Source organism: Chlamydotis macqueenii, chromosome 2 (assembly GCF_036417535.1).
Source record: "Chlamydotis macqueenii isolate bChlMac1 chromosome 2, bChlMac1.mat, whole genome shotgun sequence".
In the NCBI taxonomy this organism is placed as follows: domain Eukaryota; kingdom Metazoa; phylum Chordata; class Aves; order Otidiformes; family Otididae; genus Chlamydotis; species Chlamydotis macqueenii.
Genome location: NC_141557.1, coordinates 33316489 through 33334526, shown reverse-complemented (window position 1 = coordinate 33334526; position 18038 = coordinate 33316489). Strand labels below are relative to the sequence as shown.

General features: G+C 36.1%; 1 protein-coding gene across 1 annotated transcript in view; it reads right to left on the bottom strand.

Moving 5' to 3' along the window:
- DNAH11 (dynein axonemal heavy chain 11) overlaps nt 1-16491 on the bottom strand; it is a 123249-nt gene extending 106758 nt beyond the window's left edge. Inside the window, 16 exon segments of the mRNA XM_086740390.1 lie at nt 940-1173; nt 2359-2496; nt 4114-4134; nt 4136-4241; nt 5295-5377; nt 7722-7844; nt 9250-9471; nt 10778-10859; nt 11371-11386; nt 11634-11778; nt 12500-12586; nt 12694-12810; nt 14905-15180; nt 15182-15266; nt 15722-15828; nt 16345-16491. Coding sequence (XP_086596516.1) covers nt 940-1173; nt 2359-2496; nt 4114-4134; nt 4136-4241; nt 5295-5377; nt 7722-7844; nt 9250-9471; nt 10778-10859; nt 11371-11386; nt 11634-11778; nt 12500-12586; nt 12694-12810; nt 14905-15180; nt 15182-15266; nt 15722-15828; nt 16345-16491 — 1989 coding nt within the window.
- Between the last annotated feature and the right edge of the window lie 1547 nt (nt 16492-18038).

The following is an 18038-nucleotide window of genomic DNA, read 5'->3' as shown; positions in this document are numbered from 1 at the left end:
AATTTACTAAAGAAATCCCCTACCCCCCAAAAAAAACCAAATCAACCCAACAAAACCAAACCACACTACTTAATTTATCATCATATTTAATAGCCATGAACTGGCCTGAAATTTGGCTAACCCTTGATTTGACCTTTTTTATATGTTTGTCATTGTAGCCAGAAGTTCTGTATTTTAAGCTGTACACTGTATGAAAGTACTTATTTTGTTTAAAGACAGTTACTCAATAGCTTCAGGTACTGCCTACTATCTCTTGTATTATGAGAAACAGTTGAAGAAGATTAATATTTAATCGACTTTCTCTATTACAGAGATAATTTTAGACACCTCTATCAGATTTCCACCACCACCTCCCCCCGCTTTAAAGTCTCTTTCCTATTTCGTATTTCCTTTCGATGGATTTTCTAGGTTGGAAAGGAAAACCAAAGTTTTCACAAAGAGAAAGAATACTCACACCAGGAAAAAAAACGTTCAAGAGAAGCTGGAGGTAAACAAGGGCGAAGAAAAAAAGAAAATCAGATAGCAGAAGGTACCTTTCTAAAGTAAGACTAAAACTAACAATATTAGAAGTAAACTGTTTGGTTTGACACAAATACAACTAACAGTTTGGGCTTCCTTACACAAATATATGAATTTAAAATTTATGTGTGTATTGGTTGCATACTCTGTTCCTGCCACACTTTAGTGGTTGATATTTGGCAGTATCTCTGCTTTTACCTTTCACCTCAGTTCAGAATAATTGCATGAAAAACCCAGTAATTAAGATGTGATAACAATGTCCATGAGACAACAGAAATGGAAGCAAAAGTCATATTTCTTTTTTTTTGGTAGATGCTAGTAGCAGCTTATTTGCTACAGAATTAAAATTATTAAATATAACACCCCTCTCTTTTAATGACACCATTTTCACTGGATTAAACAGAAAGAGGATTTCCACACTTGCTTCTTGTAGCAATCCTTCGGGGCTGATGCCAACCCCTCTTCCAGCCCACCAAATGCCATTTCTACATCAGAAACCCACCAGATTTGTAAACCAGCAAGTGCAACCTCGGCTGGGTAGTCAAAAGCCCACTATTCTCTCTGCTTCTCTTCATAGACCAGTATCACCTCCATGATGCAGAGGCACACTGCTTTGTGTACAGTTTCCTCACAGTGTTGCAACCAAGACTCTACCTTTTGAAGAAAAAAAAAACCAAAACAAACCAAACATGTATAAACTTATGCATGTAACATAACCAGTACATTTTATACTACCAATATAGGAAGCTCATCTCATTAATCTTTACAAAGGATTTTCTTTACATCAACATTCTTTACAAACTTGAACAGAGTGGGGGTTTTTTCTTCCATTTTCTCTCTCCTACTGCCTCTTCAGTAGGATTTTGCTCAGAGAAGCCCTTCCCAACTACCGAGCCACCAGACATTGGTTTGGTTTACATATCCATTTGACTTAAACACACAGGCGTACTGTCTTAGAGCTCCAAATATGAAAGTCTGAAGTTTTTGTGTCTGGAGAACAGAAAACACAGACAATACACTCTTTCCTATGTCACTATGCACTCAAATGTAGCTGTATCTTGGAGAAAATATCTCTAAGAGGCAAGCTGCATATATTTGCCCATTCAGTCTGAGGCCTCCCTGCTGAGACAATCAATCATTAGAACCACATGCAACATTGATTTTATGCAATGTGAATGCTTATCCATTCAGCACTGTTCTGAGAACAATAAGTTATTGTCTCAGAAGCTGCTGATCTGTTCTTTCTGACCTACCACTACCCAGTTAGCACACATACTGGCTGGCCAATTAGCAAACAGGAGGCTCAAAAACAGCTAATACCCTGTTCAGCTGATATAGGACATGGGAGAGAACTGGAGGTCTGGAGAGGTGTGTGCTAAAGGATAAGAGAGGATCTGAAAGTACAATGGAAGATGAAATAAAAGGGCAGCAGAAGAAAGGAAGTATGAGAAATGCAACATGCAACCATAGGCTTCCTCGGTTCGGTGGCTTTTAGTACTTTTTTTTTATTCCATTGCTCCTAAACACTTAACTCTCTAGACTTCTTTAAGAAAAAACAAAACAAAACAAAACAAAAAACAAAAAAAAAAAATCCCACCAATTCCTTCAACTTAAATACAAGGGGCAGCTAGACTATTTATTATATTATTAGTTTATTACATAGTTTTGGGCCATAAATGTTTTGAAACTTGGAAAAAACAATTGTAAGGGGGTTTTAATTTTTTTTTCCCAAATTTCTATTTTTAAAGGCAGCATTTCATGCCATTGAAAGTCTCTAGTCAATCTACATCCCAAAGAAGGCAAAAATCCATAAAGGAAATTTCACGTCACTCAACATACCTGACCACTGCATCCACACTCTTCATAGAATGGAACATACTCCTTTTCTCTGCTGTACTTCCCAAGGACAGTATTTACAGATTCCTCTGTATTCTCTTGAAATTTCAGATCAGCGATGTTGGTAAGATAATGGGCCACCTGCACCCATAAATTTCAGACATAAGGAAACCATTTACTTTAGATTTGTGTCAATCATGCTACATGAATGCATATTTCTATAAAAGTGGATGACTACCACAGTAACATTTGCTATACACAATAAGATTTTGTGGTTCAGCAAAACTTAACACAGTTTTTAGCAACTAACTGGATAACATCAAGTCCTTGCACTAATCTTACAATTGTGTTTCTTATTCTAATGCTTTCAGTGCATAATGCTTCAATTAATCTTAGCAAGTAAGATGCACTGAATAACCAGGTGATTAATCAACATTTGATTCTTAGGTTTTAAAGATGATAAAAAAATTAAACCCCAGGTTTTTTTTTTCCACAGTATTAGAACACTTATGTCAATTGAATAAATAATAAGAGTACTTCGGATATCCCTGGTGGTGCAGACTGCCATGGCGACGCTATCTGTCTGTCTGTTGCATGATCACTACACAGGAGGTTTTTATGGGAAAAGCTGGGATTAATTACACTATTGTCAGTCATCAGAAGAATCAGAAGAACAAAGATAGCTCAACATAAAACTAAGAAGTCTCAAAATTGTTATTAATTATGGCTAGTGCTTATTTCGCGAACTGCCAATTCAGGTCTAAATGCCTTGTGTAACTACACACCTCTCCAAAGATGGTGGAGTTTGAAGATCACTGTCTACACACCAGCATGCTCTGTGCCTGATAACTACAACAGACTTGCTTGATTGCTGTTCTTATATATGGTGCAGAGCAATAAGTGGATGAAACAAGATGCTGAGACTTAGTTATGTAAAGAAGCTATAAGACTCTGTCATCATGTTTGAAAAGTCTCAGTGTTCAAGTCTCACAAGCCCTTCATCCTCTTGTTGTATCTGTTCTTCCATTACACATCACATCACATTAAAAAACCTTTGCCTGAGACACACCAATAACTCTGTCACTCAGAGAATGAATGGCTATGGCTGGACAGTCACTGAGGCCAGAAGTATCATCTGGCTTGCAGATAACATAGTAAAAAGCTTCTGAAATACATCAAAGTGCCTGTGCTTTTATACAAATTGGTCTCAGTGTCACAAAATGTAGCAGATCATTGTTCAAGGGAGGAAAACAGAAGGATAGCTACAAAAACGTTCCCCATGCATTGGTCAGTAGCTCAGTCAGAAGCAGTCTAACAGAGACCATAGATCTTTCAGTCTTATCATCACTCTGCATAGCATGCCTGAAATTTGATCTATCAGCGCCAGAAGCAGAATAGATTTGATGATCTCTTTGACCTTTTCCATTTCTAATTCCTGCAAACCTACAATCCAAACTTCCAAATAAATGCAAATTGCACATAGCTAGGTTTCCAGTAAGAGACAGCACAGGATCTAGAACACTTCTCCTCAGCATGATGTTTTCATCTCTCCTTGCTGAACACCCTGTACTTGTCCTAGCTGGAAGGAAAATGTTTACTACCTTCTTTATACAAAGTGTTCCTATTTGTAAAGTAAATTAACACTCAGAAAGGTGGAGTTGTATGATACTATCTCCTCACACGGTTAGCTGGAAAACTGGTTAGCTACTTGCCTTCCTGTAGACAAAACGAAATACCATGGTATGCAAGGAGGCTCACCTGTTTTGGCTGTGTTCGTTTTCAAAAGGATGTCTAGCCAGTCTGTTGAAGAAATTAAATAGAAGTGAGGAAAAGCTATGCGCTTGTTTTCTAAATATTCAGCCAGAGCTTTTTCACAAAGAGAAAGTCTGAAAAGAACACAAAGATTTTAACATTACATGCCTTTAATCTCCATCAAGCCAAAAATTCCCTCCCAGTTCGGGAAGAAATCAGACCAAAGAGTAAAACAGAAAAAATCACTTTTGATTTAAAATTATAATGATAAGTACAACTGTAAGGAACAGATAAGGTGGTAAGTCTTACACGTTTCCCTTCCAGGAACTGAAACAGAAAATGCTCTTTTTACTCATTCAGACCAAGGAACACAAGAGAATGGAACGGTGCTGTAAAAGTCCCTGAAAATTTAGGTTTGGCTAAGTGGAAACTCCCCTTCAGCCTTTCAGAGTCCGGACTTGGAAAGTAAGGGAAAAGAATAAGACTTCTTGCTTAAGATGCACACATTTTCTTTTATGCATGAAGGATAACAAACACAAAAACACATGTTGATATTGACACAAAAAATTATTAAGAATCAAAATACTAAATTACATGCCTATCTGGAGAGGAAAAAACTCCACATTTATTTACTTGCGACTGACACATTTTAGCTATTAGCTTGGTATCTCTCATAATACAAGTGACATCTCGAAAAACAGGTTTCTGTTTTGTTATTTTAACTTCCTGTTACAACTTTTTCCTGCAAGGAGAGATAGGCTGTGACGCCGAACATCGCTGCCTCTACAGGTAGGAAGAGTGAACATCATGGGAAGTTCAAGGCATACCTCTACATGTGTGGAAGGCCGTCCTTTGCTGTACACAATCCACTATTTCCTGTTGCAAGTGTGAAAGAAAGAATTTCAGCTCCCTCTTTGTGGAAGGCGAGAAGATGAATTTGATCCAAATGGAACATATTTTAAAGACATTTGACAAAATTTTACATCATGCAAGCCCTAAATAATGAACTAAGTTCCTCAAATGTAAGTGATCATACAAAAAGCAATAAAAATCCTATATGTCAAACAGAAGCAAATCACAAAAATGTTCCCACCAGACCATCTCACACGTGTACAGAAAGCAAATATGACTTGAAAGCTCTCATTTCCTGACTGTTCCACAATTCATAACCATACTGGAAATTTTACCTGTGCCGCAAAGCTTTTTCACACACCTTTGGTTTGCTTGTAGCTTCCATCACTTTTTTTGTATTTGCTATGTCGATCACCAACTACTGTACAGAAGCACAAGGAAGTTATTGCAACATGTGGTATTCCCCTCAGATTTTTTTCTACTTCTCCTTTTTCTGCTTTCATACTGTTTACTACACTGGGACAAAAAAAAAAAAAGCATGGGGGAAAAAGAGCTGGAAGAAGGCATCTCATCAGCTTGTTTTAGATTCTGCAAAAGAAAAAAAAATCCACAAACACTTATTTTGACAGTGTTTAGACTGAACAGGAAGGAAATGCAAAGTGAACAGAGAGAACTGCACTGGAGGAAAGCAAATACCACTGATTACACTATTAAATCTCTACTAACAACATCAAAATGACAGATCATAACAGAAGCATTAGCTTGTACAACAATTCCCCTTATGCATGCAAACCCAATCTCTTTTTCAACATGCACCATGAAGAAACTTATGGATGTTAAATGCCATAAATTTCATTGTTCTTAACAGGGTTCTCAACTCATACAAAGGTGTGAATATAGATTTTTTTTTTTTTTTTTTTGGCACATAGTTAGACATGCTGCTGCTCACATTGTTTAAATTGCAGATTTAAACAATTAGAAATTTCTTTGAAATTTTAAACATAGGACCTCCCTATAGAACATTAGCTTATCTTAGCTTTTCGAAAATGTACATAATGAAAACTTTCCCTGGCATACATGAACTGAACTACAGGTATACTGGTACTACACAAGTTATTATCTTTACTAATCAAGGGTTCAGTGACTTTTTTATCAGAAGCAACAATTAAGACACAATATTTTGTGCAAGTTCAAATGTTTAGGTTGATTGCTGTAATTACCTCCAGCAAATAATAAACAGAGGACCATAAACTTGTATTTCAGCTGCCATTGTTCTAAACGATTTGCAGTTTGGCAGAAGGGATTTCTGTAACTCAGAAGTATCGTATCTGCATGCGGCTCCAGAGAGTTAAAAGCTAACAAAGCGCAAATAAAAGAAGACATTAAAGTCGTGAAAGAATGACCTGCAGAACGTTGTCACAAATCATGGTTTGTGACAATGTGTGAACCAACAGCTGCCAGTCTATGCGATAGGAAAACAAAGCAAATAATTACTTTGATTTTAATAATAAAGAATGCAAATTCCAGTTCCGATAGTCTCCGAAGTAAGTGTGAGACTCTCATAATAATGTTAATTCAGTGGGTTAGAAACAAGCCTATCAAAGAAATACTCAAACTAAACTGTCAATATGGTATTATTTTAAAAATAGCTATTTCATTACCCAGTCTAAATAATTCAAATACAAGACATAAACGGACATAAAATACTAACTCTACTAACTTTGAAGTCTCTGTAGATTTCATCAAATCTGTTTGCATCTTCAGGCAGCTGTCTTCTGATAGCTTCATACCCAGTGAAATACTTTCTAGATGAGACCACATGTGTTGAACTTCCATCCAAATGGAAATGACAGAATCTGCCATGTTTAATTTATTCTGCCAATGTTTCACTTGTTCAATGAAATATACTGCATATTTACCTTTCAGAATAATTTTGCAGCTGAACCTAGAGAAATAAAAAACAGCAAAAAATTCTGCTAATCAAAATAATTTAGCAAACAGAGGAACTAGAGCTACCAAAATTTTAACAAATTCTCCTGTAACTTGTTATTATCCTATATCATAATAGCAGACATCTTTAAACACTGCAAACAGATAGCATATTATTAAGTGATTTTTAAAAAAAATCTAAGAAAATATAACCTTAGAAAGCAGTATTTTTGTTAACTCCTACACGGAGACAGGAATTTTTTTCAGAATATATATAGTTACATAGCATACATATAATTTCCCAGGACTAACATCTGGAGAAAACATAACTCTGCAATAAAGACTCAGAATAAAAGTTTTAACTAATCAAGTGAATCAAGGGAGTGAATAATATTGATATACTAATGGCATTTCTATTAATTAAATCCTTACGTGATTGTTATCTAAAGTTTCAAGCAGCTGCTGATCTGACTTTTATTAAAGAAGCTTAATTGCTGTGGTGCTCTTCATAAGAAAATCCCATGGCAGCCCATGTTTATCTGATTTCTGCCAAAATCTAGGAACAACAAGAGTAGTAATAACACCTGTCTATACGTATCACATTTCATATTTGCAGCTGAGAACTTTGTGAATTAAATATAATTAAATTAATGATGCTAAACTACACCACAGACAAGAAGCTAGTTTCACTAGGCTTTGAATTTTGGTCCCTAGGTAAGTCACATTAAAACATTCACTTCTATCATTAATTTCTCAAAACAAAATTTAATCAAATAAATAGTTTGTTACATGCTATTCTGCAAAAACAGAAGGAAAATATAGGCACTTCTTGCCTTTTCTGTACCAAACTGTTTCATAGCATTATCAGCTATACTTTGGACTTCATCTTCTACTTTATGAAGCTGGAGTCCCAGAAGATCTGTCAAGGTAGTATCTTCTGCTACTAAAAGCTTGACCTATGAAGCAAAGAGACAACAGAGAGCAAAATAAGTAAATGAATAAGAAAAATCAGACATAAGCATATAACAGTGTTCAAAAGGAATCCAAGCAAAAAACAATGAAATAAGCTATACGCATTTTAACTGCTGGATATGCTTTCAGATTTGCACCAAAACTGTGAACTTAATCAGCCTAGATGAAATATTTATTGATGCTGTTACTGTATTTTTTTTTGTTTTGAAACAGTCTTATACTGTGGCATATTGTATAACATAATGCTAAAAGGTACGTTTATTTGCACAGCTGCCATTGAAGTTGATGGAAGCTACAGACACAGTATTTGCACACTAGAAATCCTGGGGGGGCGGGGGGTATTTCCCACATTTTGTTACTGCTTTGTAAGATATCAATTTAAAAAAAAAAAAAAGAACTCTAAAATTTTAATTAAGACTTAACACAGTCGATCTTTTTTTTTTCCCATTTTTGTTTAAAAAAAAGGAAGCACAAAATTATGTGCTTGGCCTGTTTAGGAGCTTTCTATATTAAAAATAATTTAAAATGTCCTTTTATTAAAATTGTATCTGAAAAATGCTTGGTATACTGTAATAGAAACATTCTATTTCAGAGAATAGAGTGAGTGTTATGCTCACTCTCTTCTGCGGCTTTCCAGTTTTCTGTTAAAAATTGATTGAAAATTTAACTTTAATTTGGTTTTTCAAAATGGTTGAATTATTCAAATTTTGAAAAACAACAGCTAGTCCATGTTATACCCTAGGAACCAAAGATACTGAGATTATTTTTAAGAAATTCAAATAACTTTTTTTTTGGTTCATACAACTTATTTGGTTCTCCAGTTATATGATCAACAGTGAGTAAAACATACACATCTCTCCCAATTCTGGTACCCCTCTTTTTTTTTTTTTTTTTTTTTTCCTATCTACTGTCAGGTCAACAGCCTGCTTATGCATTAACACTTTAAACATTTACCAGTAGGTTGATATTTCAGGTGCCCTTTCTTTTCTTACCTTCCATTTCCCCCTGCCCATCATTTCCTCTGTTAACTATTAACAAACATTCTCTTTTTCTTTTCCATCCAGGGAAGTTTCTAGCCACATTGCTTGGTTTTCTTTTAAATATTTAGTAGGAATTACTAGTGGGAAGTATTCCCCTGTCCCAGAGGAGATGGAGAACCTTTCAAAATTAGTGCTATTTTCAGGCTTGGCAGGGAGACAGCCAGGTATGGAAGAACCCTCTAATTGAGCAAGCCAGGTCTGCCTTCAGGGAATTGGGTCCTTTTGTCTGAGCAGAGACCACAAATTTACTTCTCAAGCCATGAGATGCCTTTGTCTGAACCCTGAACCTCTGCTCCGCTTATACACTGAACAGTTGGCAGCAGTGGCTCTACTACATGCCTAACAGTACTGTTGCATCTATGGGTAGGGCATGAAAGACCATCACTGAGATCTCTTTGGCTGAATACTTCCCCCCATCACATTCATGCCCTGATAACCAGTGCCTCTCTCTGACTGCAGGATTTTGCAGCTCCAGTATTGCTCTCAGCGATAACATCAGATTCTTTATGTTTAACTCCAAGCCCCTATACACATCCCAGGAACCAACTTCTTTATCCAAAGAACACATTTCCTAAGGAATAGGATTAAAATAATTGCAATAATTACTTGCCATTAATAGCCACCTTGTTTGTCAGAGGATTCTGCTTCCCTGTTTCATGTGCAGATGTGTGGGACAGTAGTAGTCAGCACAAGTCTAGGAAAGATTTTATTGGGGTCATTGGTTTATGTGGCAGATAAAGCAAAGGGTCTGGAAATATACTTTCCAGTATGGCACTTAAAGTAATGGAATTGTACTAACACTGCATTTACACAGTGATTTACACAGAGCCGTTCACTTTACCACAGCCCTGACAATTTAAGCTTAATTTTCTTATTAATTATTTCACAGCAAATAAAGGTATCCATAAACTTAAAATATTTAAAGCCACCATTCAGAGGGGTAAAGGAGACTCATATGCACATCGGAGCACGATGAACATGACACAAGGCAGTGATCAGGACCTCCTCTATTCCAGGACCTGGCGTATGTGCCACAGTGAATGATGCAAAAGCAGAAAGGGAATGCAGTCATCTCAACCCTCTCCTCACTTTTACCACCTCTATCACAGCATATGACACCTGGTATCATAACAGGCTAAGTAGAGTCACATAATTTTGAAGCAATTTAAGCCAAGACATCTGCTGTAATTCTGATTGTTCTCTTAAAGAACTGCTAGTTGGGCAGGCAGTGAAACCTATTTATTCCTGAATAAAACAAATGCGTAAAGAAGAAGAAACTTTATACACATTAGGTTCAAGGCTTTCTTCCTCCCATACTCAACCACTACTCTATGAATCACAGCTGTTCCTTCAGTGTCCTGCAAATAGTCTGGGGGCTTTTGTTGCTATTTTCACTTCATACTTTCCTTGTCCCATTGGAACTGTCTTCTGCAGGGCTACTATCAACAAAATATTGCAAATACTTCAAGCAGAGAAAGTGTCCTCCCTTTAAAAACGAACATCTTTACTGCAACTTGCAGCACTCTGGAGCTATGTCTAAGAGCAGAGCAGATAAACTTCTGCAAATTCCACCTGTCTCTAAAACTAATGACTTTCATCTGGTAGGGCCTGTCATAAAACCCCACCCTCATTCTTTCACATACTGCCTCAATTCAGAGAAGTGACAGCATGGTTTTACCACGTACCTCCACAGGGACTGGAAATTCATCCAGAAGAATAAAGTTTTAAAGAAAAGCCCCCAAAACAAAGCATGTTCCAGAACGTTCAGCTGGGACATGAGTAACAAATCCACTGAAACATCAAAGTGGGTGGGAAGAGTGAAGAAGGGGTGGCACATACACAGATAAATTGCAGAAAGAGACAGCTATGAAACCTGCCTTGGCAAACCTTCTGAGCTCCACATCCATCTGTTCCACATTAATCTGTCTCCACTGGGTTTTAGCCCAATCATCAACGTTACTCTGAAACAGAAAGTACAGATAAAAGTGTCAACAACATTTGGTAAAGACAAGCTTCTGCTATATTACAGATAAATGGGTGCAGGGGGAAAGCACATCACACAGCAATAGCTCCTGGACCTTATTTTTTTCCAACCCTATGCAACCACTACCTAGAAAGCATACAAAATTATCCATCTTCTCAAAATTCAACCCAAAAGCCAAGCATTTAAACAGTTTTGTACTTCAGTTTCTGATAGCTATATGTATATACCTTTCTTGCACTATTAAACATGCATCTATATCCACTGGTAACATACAGATGCGCTTAGGAGAAGTTGCAGAAACTGCCCTGTACCTCCTCCTGGCAATACAAATGCTAAGCAAACAATTATGGAAAGAAAATCTAGTACATATATTTTTAACCTTGCCTATGAAAAACTTCTTGAGATAAACAAAACTTAACAAGGCCGATTTCCCACACAGGTCTGTACACCGACTATTCTGGACTCTTGCTTCTGGCCTTGTACAGCTTTCTAATGTACAATCCTCAATTCTGAGGTGACATTTTCTAGCTTTCTAAATTTTTACTCAATTATTTTAATTATTTAATTATTCAACTATTGGTTTTAAAAAAGCTCAAAATGAAACTCCATCTTAAAAAACCCCTATTAGGTTCAAGTTTTTAAAAATGAAAACTATAAACACTTCTAGGATCAAATTAAAAGTATAACATTCAAAATGTATTGTAACTTTATAATTTTTTTTTTTTAAAATCTTATGTTAATATAAACACTAATATCTCAGACTTTCTTGAGCAACTGCACTTCTTTTCAACATTGTTTCTTTTGCTTGTAGTCTGGAAAAGCTACTTCAAATAGTTTTGTAGATTCCAGCATTAGTAACATTTCTTTTTCCAGCTTCTCGAGCTCTTGATTTGCCTTTATTGAATGCTCTTTTCCTCTTCAAGTACAGTTATTAGGTATATTGAGCTTACCTAAACCTGGCAGTGAAACCTACGGATTCGGTATATATGATTCAACGTAAGAAAAGCTGAGAGTGATTATTGCAAAAAGATTAAAAAGCTGCATTTGCATTGTCTCTGAAAGCAGCCAAAAGGCATACAAAGGGCTCTGCATTTGAGCCATAAAAAGTAAAGCTGCATAGAAAACAGTTAATTTATACTCTTGTAATTAATCTCTTAATTAAACACTTCTCCTTAATCTCTTAATCTTTAATCTCTTAATTAAGCAATTAAACCACTTCTCCTTACTTTGAAGTTGTATAAATGATAATAAAGTGCCTTCGTGATGTTTTAAAAAGACCTGCTAAATCTTTCACTTTAGACAACTGTATTCAAGAATACATCATGCTGACTGTTTAAAAGAACATGAATAAAGAATATAAGCAAGTATTCTGAAATTTTTTATTTTATCAGTGAGCATATGCAACATTGGAAAAGAAACAAAAGAAACAAGTAGATTTGGTGGTACTAGAATTATTCCAGCTTCCAAAACACAATCCTCCCCAAAAATACCCCAAAACCCAAAAACCTCCCCCCAACCACCAAGCCATAAACATTTAAATACGCACATCAAAATATCATTAGATTTAGTACCGAAAGATTACAAGCAAATACATTTTTCTGAGATTCCTCATTACCTTATTGAGGGGAGCATACACATTTTCTACATCAAACTGAAAAGGAGCCTCCATTTTAAATCCTCCTCTGTATTCCATCTGCTTCTCCTGATGAAACACTGGTAATAACACCTGTCACTGATCATGTTCTCATTAAAAAAAAAAAAAAAAAAAAAAAAAAAAAAAAAAGATGAAAAAATACTGATTCAATGTACATCAAGTAAAATGCATTTTCTTCTGACAACAGCAATCTCAGATGCCTGAACAGGAGTTACTTTGTGCTTTACTGACACAGTTCTCTTCCTAACGGCATTCCATTTTTCAGGAAATTCCTATTTAATGAAGTAAAATTATCTAGGAGGAAAAATATCACACATGGCAGAAAAACATCAGTAAAATCGTATATTAACAGTGAGGATACCCCAACACTTGCCTATCAATAAAAAAATTAAAGTGGAGGATTTATTTGACCACAAACTATATGTCATAGCTTTTACTAGCATTTTTGTCAATTGTAAAATAATTAATCGGTAATCATAAACTACTTGAACTTAATGAACTCATTTTATGTATAATCACATAAAACTTCATTCAAAAATGTATTGGGAATCTTCCGCACAGTAAAATAGAAAGCTCCACTCCTGCTGCTTTAACACATTTGCAAATATTTAAAGCCGACCTGGAAATAGCTTTTGCATTCTACAAATCTCCCCAAGATATCTAGAAAAAAAACATTCAGTAAACTGTGCAAAAAAAAAAAAAAAAAAAATCCATCAGGATGAAAAGAAATACCTTGACAGGTTTTTTGTCTGTGTCAAAAGAAAGTAAAAGAAAGAGAAGCCTGAATCTAAGTCATTTTAGAGTAACTAGAAGACTAGCTTAAGGCACACGTTAAAAATTGTACATTATTTTCCTAGTCATCCCCTCAATCTGGTTTGGACCAGATAGACATAGAAAGAGAAATTCTACTGTGGACCAGAAAACTCAGTGCAGTTGGTGAGAAGTTTTAATTTTGACTAATTAGATTGTCTGACGAAAAGCATTAACTGAACTTTACCCATTTCTATTTAACATTCTGTACGGTGCAGTGCATCTCCCAAACCAGACCAAATAGAGACCCCTCCTCTGCACACGCTGATCTAAAGCCAGTGCTTACTAAGCTCTTCTTTTAGTGTCAGCAGGGACCACTGCAGCTGTAGTCCTTTCCCACCTATTCTTACAATATTTTGTTTAATTTAGTTAATTCCCCCAATTTCACTTAGTACCCAACATAATTATAGCTGGAATGGATGTGGGGTAGAATATATACAGAAACAAGTGGCTGAGATGTCTGAAAGACACTAATATTTCTTGTATCAAGTGTGCTCCTGGACCGTACTTTGCTCAGTGTAAGAGACTCCTGAACCTCCTTGGAATCACCTTTACACTAACACAACTCAGTGCAAGGATGAAGGTATTCCTGCATTGAAAAGACTACAGGTTGGCAGAAAACTATCATACAATACAGCAACTCCAATGTAATAGCCACGTTTTGTAAGAATACTTCTGCATGTTTGTTCTGCACTGCAGCATCAACCCTTGCTACAGTTAACTAAATGTTAAAAAGAAACCTTATTTTGATCTTTTAAAATAAATATCAATAGTATAAATAAAGACAATAATACAAATAAAATCAGGTCTGAAACTGAATGAAAAGGTACTCTTCAGATGGCAGCACTAAGAAGTCCGTTCATAAAGAATACAAAAAGTTGTAGCAGGAGATGCAGAAGCAGGTCCCTCAAAAAAATAGCAAACATGGTGCAGAGAAAAAAAAAACCTGCTTCCGCATTCACCTCTTATTCAAATTAAGTTCTTCGACTCAGTCACTGTATGACTTATCACTTGTAGTCATGTAACGCAGCAGATCATATTCAAGGATATTATAATTTGATTTAGCATTCCTAAGTAAACTGGTGAATTAAATTATACTTTGTATATTTTTAATTATAAGAAAGCAATATTCACATTTCAAATCAAAATTATTTCACACTATATCTAGTGCAAAAAAAAAATGTTTCAGGACAATTTCTCCAGCTGCAGAAATTACTTTACCCATGAGGATCAAAGAAACAACATAGCTTAGGGTAACAAAAATGAGAGAGCAGCACTATCATGACTGCAGCTTGCCAGTCATTCCCAATCTACCAGTTTAAAAAAGCACAAAAGTTATTTTCAAATGTTGCCAAAATTATTCTCTTCTCTCTTTTCGTCTTCAGATGACAGTCTTAAAGAACTTTTATGCAGTTTGTGCAATTACACAAATAATTGAACAAAAACATTTAAGTGACCACGTATTAATAATCAAATATTTAACGCACACATCACCACATCAAAAAACCAGCTCACTTGGCCGTTACGTCAACAAGATGATGGATCTAGAAACTAACCTCTTGCAGTATTCTGTTTATTTTAGCAAGTCTTTCTCCTTTGTCATGCAGGTACAGGAGAGCTTCTTTTTTACCTTTCCTGAAAAAGAGGGCATGCTCCATCCAAGCATCCATAATTACCTGGATTGATCCACCGTTGTCCTTTGATTGCTGAACTCTCTGCTCCATATCACACTCTGACTTTTGCACTTCTTTGACAGAGTCCCAGCAGGTTGTTGCCTGCTGTGTGCATCTTTCTTCTCCTTCTTCCAGCTGGACATCAATCATTCCCAGCTCTTATTTCAATCAGAGGATATTCTAGCTCCAGAGTAGTCTGCATTAGTCTGTTGTACAGCTGAGCGATAAGTTCAAGGTTTCCAATACACTGTTGACAGGAAAGACACATACAGGGTGAAATCCCTCTAACATCCCACACATGATATTGTGCACTTTGCTGGGCAGGACAGCTATTTGAGGGAGGTCCTTTCACACCTACGCACTATGAAAGGGAAACCATGTGGACCATGAATGTCTCGGAACAGAACAGACTGATGGGCAGAAGGTAACCTACAAAAAAGCAACTGGACTCACAGTCTGGAGGATCCAGACTGGTAGTGACCCCAAGCATCTAACGCTCAGCTGCAGCCAGCACTGCAAGCTGAAGCATAAGCTGTGAGTGGGATTCTGTTGGACAAACATGCAATAGTTCTGTTCAACAAGAACAACAGGATAGTTAGAGCCATGCCTGTGTTCACACATATGCATGCAAGTTGCAAGGGATGGGGGGAAGAAAAAAGAAAAAACAGAAATACTTTGCTAACATATCCCACCATCAAAAATCTTTGCAAAATTGTTCCTTTTCTCATATATAGTTAAAGCAGAATCTGGAATACTGGGCTGATTCAACATCAGGAGATACTTCACCTCCCTCTATAAAGACAGTAGCTACAAGAATGAAAAAAAAACCAGTTTATCTTATCCTATTTGTCCTTTCAGCAGCCTCGACAGAATGACTTTTGTTTACTTTGCATTTAATCTCAGGTACAAAGGCATTAGAATATCTTTTTGAAGATTGAACTATAAGAAAGTATACAGGAGACATCTTTTAATTAGTATTCAGCAATTTAAGGGTAGGGATTTAAGGGCTGTTTGAAGTTTGATAACTTAAAGAACCACTGCATTTTACACAGCAAGAGCTAACTGTCATTATTATATTCCTCCATCTGTCTCTGGGGAAACCATTTACTACTGTAATAACTTTCTTTACTGTTTAAAGTAAGAACTCTGCCCTGAGCAGCTATCGGGCAACTAGATTTCCCAACTGGAAAATAAAGACAACACAATAAATAAGAGTTAAGATTTTAAGATTTACTCATGCTCTGGAATATTGCTGACATTTTATGAATATGAAGTCAAGGAGACACTCCAGATACAGATTTAATTACAATTATATATACATACCTTAGGATCAAAATTCATGCTCAGCGGGCTATTTTCAGGATTACGCTTAATTAGAGGTCCGTCTAAATTAAACTGACAAATTTCATCCACCTGAACTTTCTGTTCACAAGAGGTCTGATCTTCATATTGGTCAAAGAAGGTCAACATCTCCACATATTTCTCAGAAATAAAAGCAGCTTCTGGACTTTGTAAGTCTTAGAAAACCACACCTAATCAGTTTTCTTCTTTTAATGATAGCAATTCACAAACAAATTCTGGTGGAAAGTTTTAGTTTCCCACATTATTCATTTTTAGATGAAGTTCCATGTATCCTTTATCAAATTGAACTAGAGGGAAGAAGATGCATAAAGCAAGCGAGAACACTGGGAACAACTAAAACTGGGGGAAGAAGGAGGATATGCCCTCCTTGCATGTTACAAGCTGTGCCAGTGGTCGACAGCTGGAATTGTTATTACTCAATAATTGAATTCACGTGTGTCTAATTTCCATTCTTTGTTCTGCCACCTAAAAACATGTTTGCTGAAGGATCACAAAAGGAGGGACAGACTGGGTACAATTTTCAAACAACTTGGATGTCTAGGTCCCACGTAAGTATTTTTGAAAGTCTTGTCACCACAGAACAATAATACTGTTTATGTGGGATATGTTAGTGTTGTCCTGAGGCAGAGAAATTCCTGGGTTTGCTTTTTAATGACTCATCCACACAATCATTGAGCAAATCTCCTACAGTTATTAAAAATCAATTCTGAGAGTGTTACTGAGTGCATTTCGATGCAGAAACGGCAAGCTTCCAGAATATACCAGAAAATTTCAACCATACACATGCACAACATGGATGTTAAATTTACTTGAGTAAGAGACCATATTATGCAGATCACATTAGTTCAGTGATTAGCAATGCTTTATTTAAAGATTGTTAACTCCCCACTAAGTCAGTGACTATGAACACTTACGGGTGAGACAGAAACGAGAAATAAGACCAAAATGTCTGCATTGGTTTCTTCAGTTCTTTAGACCATTTAAGGTTTCCTGAAGTGGCATATTTTTGTTAATTATTTTATTCTCTTCTGTCACCTGTTTATTACAGCAGAATTAAGCTATTATGAACTAAAAATAAAATAATATTTTATTTTTGCATTGTGGTGTACCTTTTTAATGTGGTCATTACATGTACATCTGCGGTTATCCAGTTCTTCATAAAACCCTTCCAATAAAATACTGTCATTTTGGCTAAGTATCTCCATGATCAAAGTTTTTTTTCAGAAGGCTTCCAAAAACATTTAAAAGCTTAAAAAGAAAAAGAAAACAAACATGAAAGTAAGCATTAGAGTTCTCTTTCTGTAATACTCTTCTCTCAACTTGAGATCTCATCCAAAATCATTCTGAAGTACAAAGATTGGAACTGTACCAAGCTATACTATTGGTACGTGCCATGTGCTGATAAACAGATCACATATTTCCAAAAATGCTCTTAAATTGTGCTAAACATATGTATTCTAGAGTACTAAAGCATGACAGCTTAGCTTAGATCCTAGAAAGTACAGAACTAGGATTTCCAGATGCAGGCATATAGCCCACATTTTAGATACTTTCTAAATCCTACCCTGCACATTTCTAAACTGTGTATTTTCTCCCCTTTTTCCAGATGTATTACCTCTCATAAGTAACTAGCCTGTTCCTCCAGTGTCTCACAA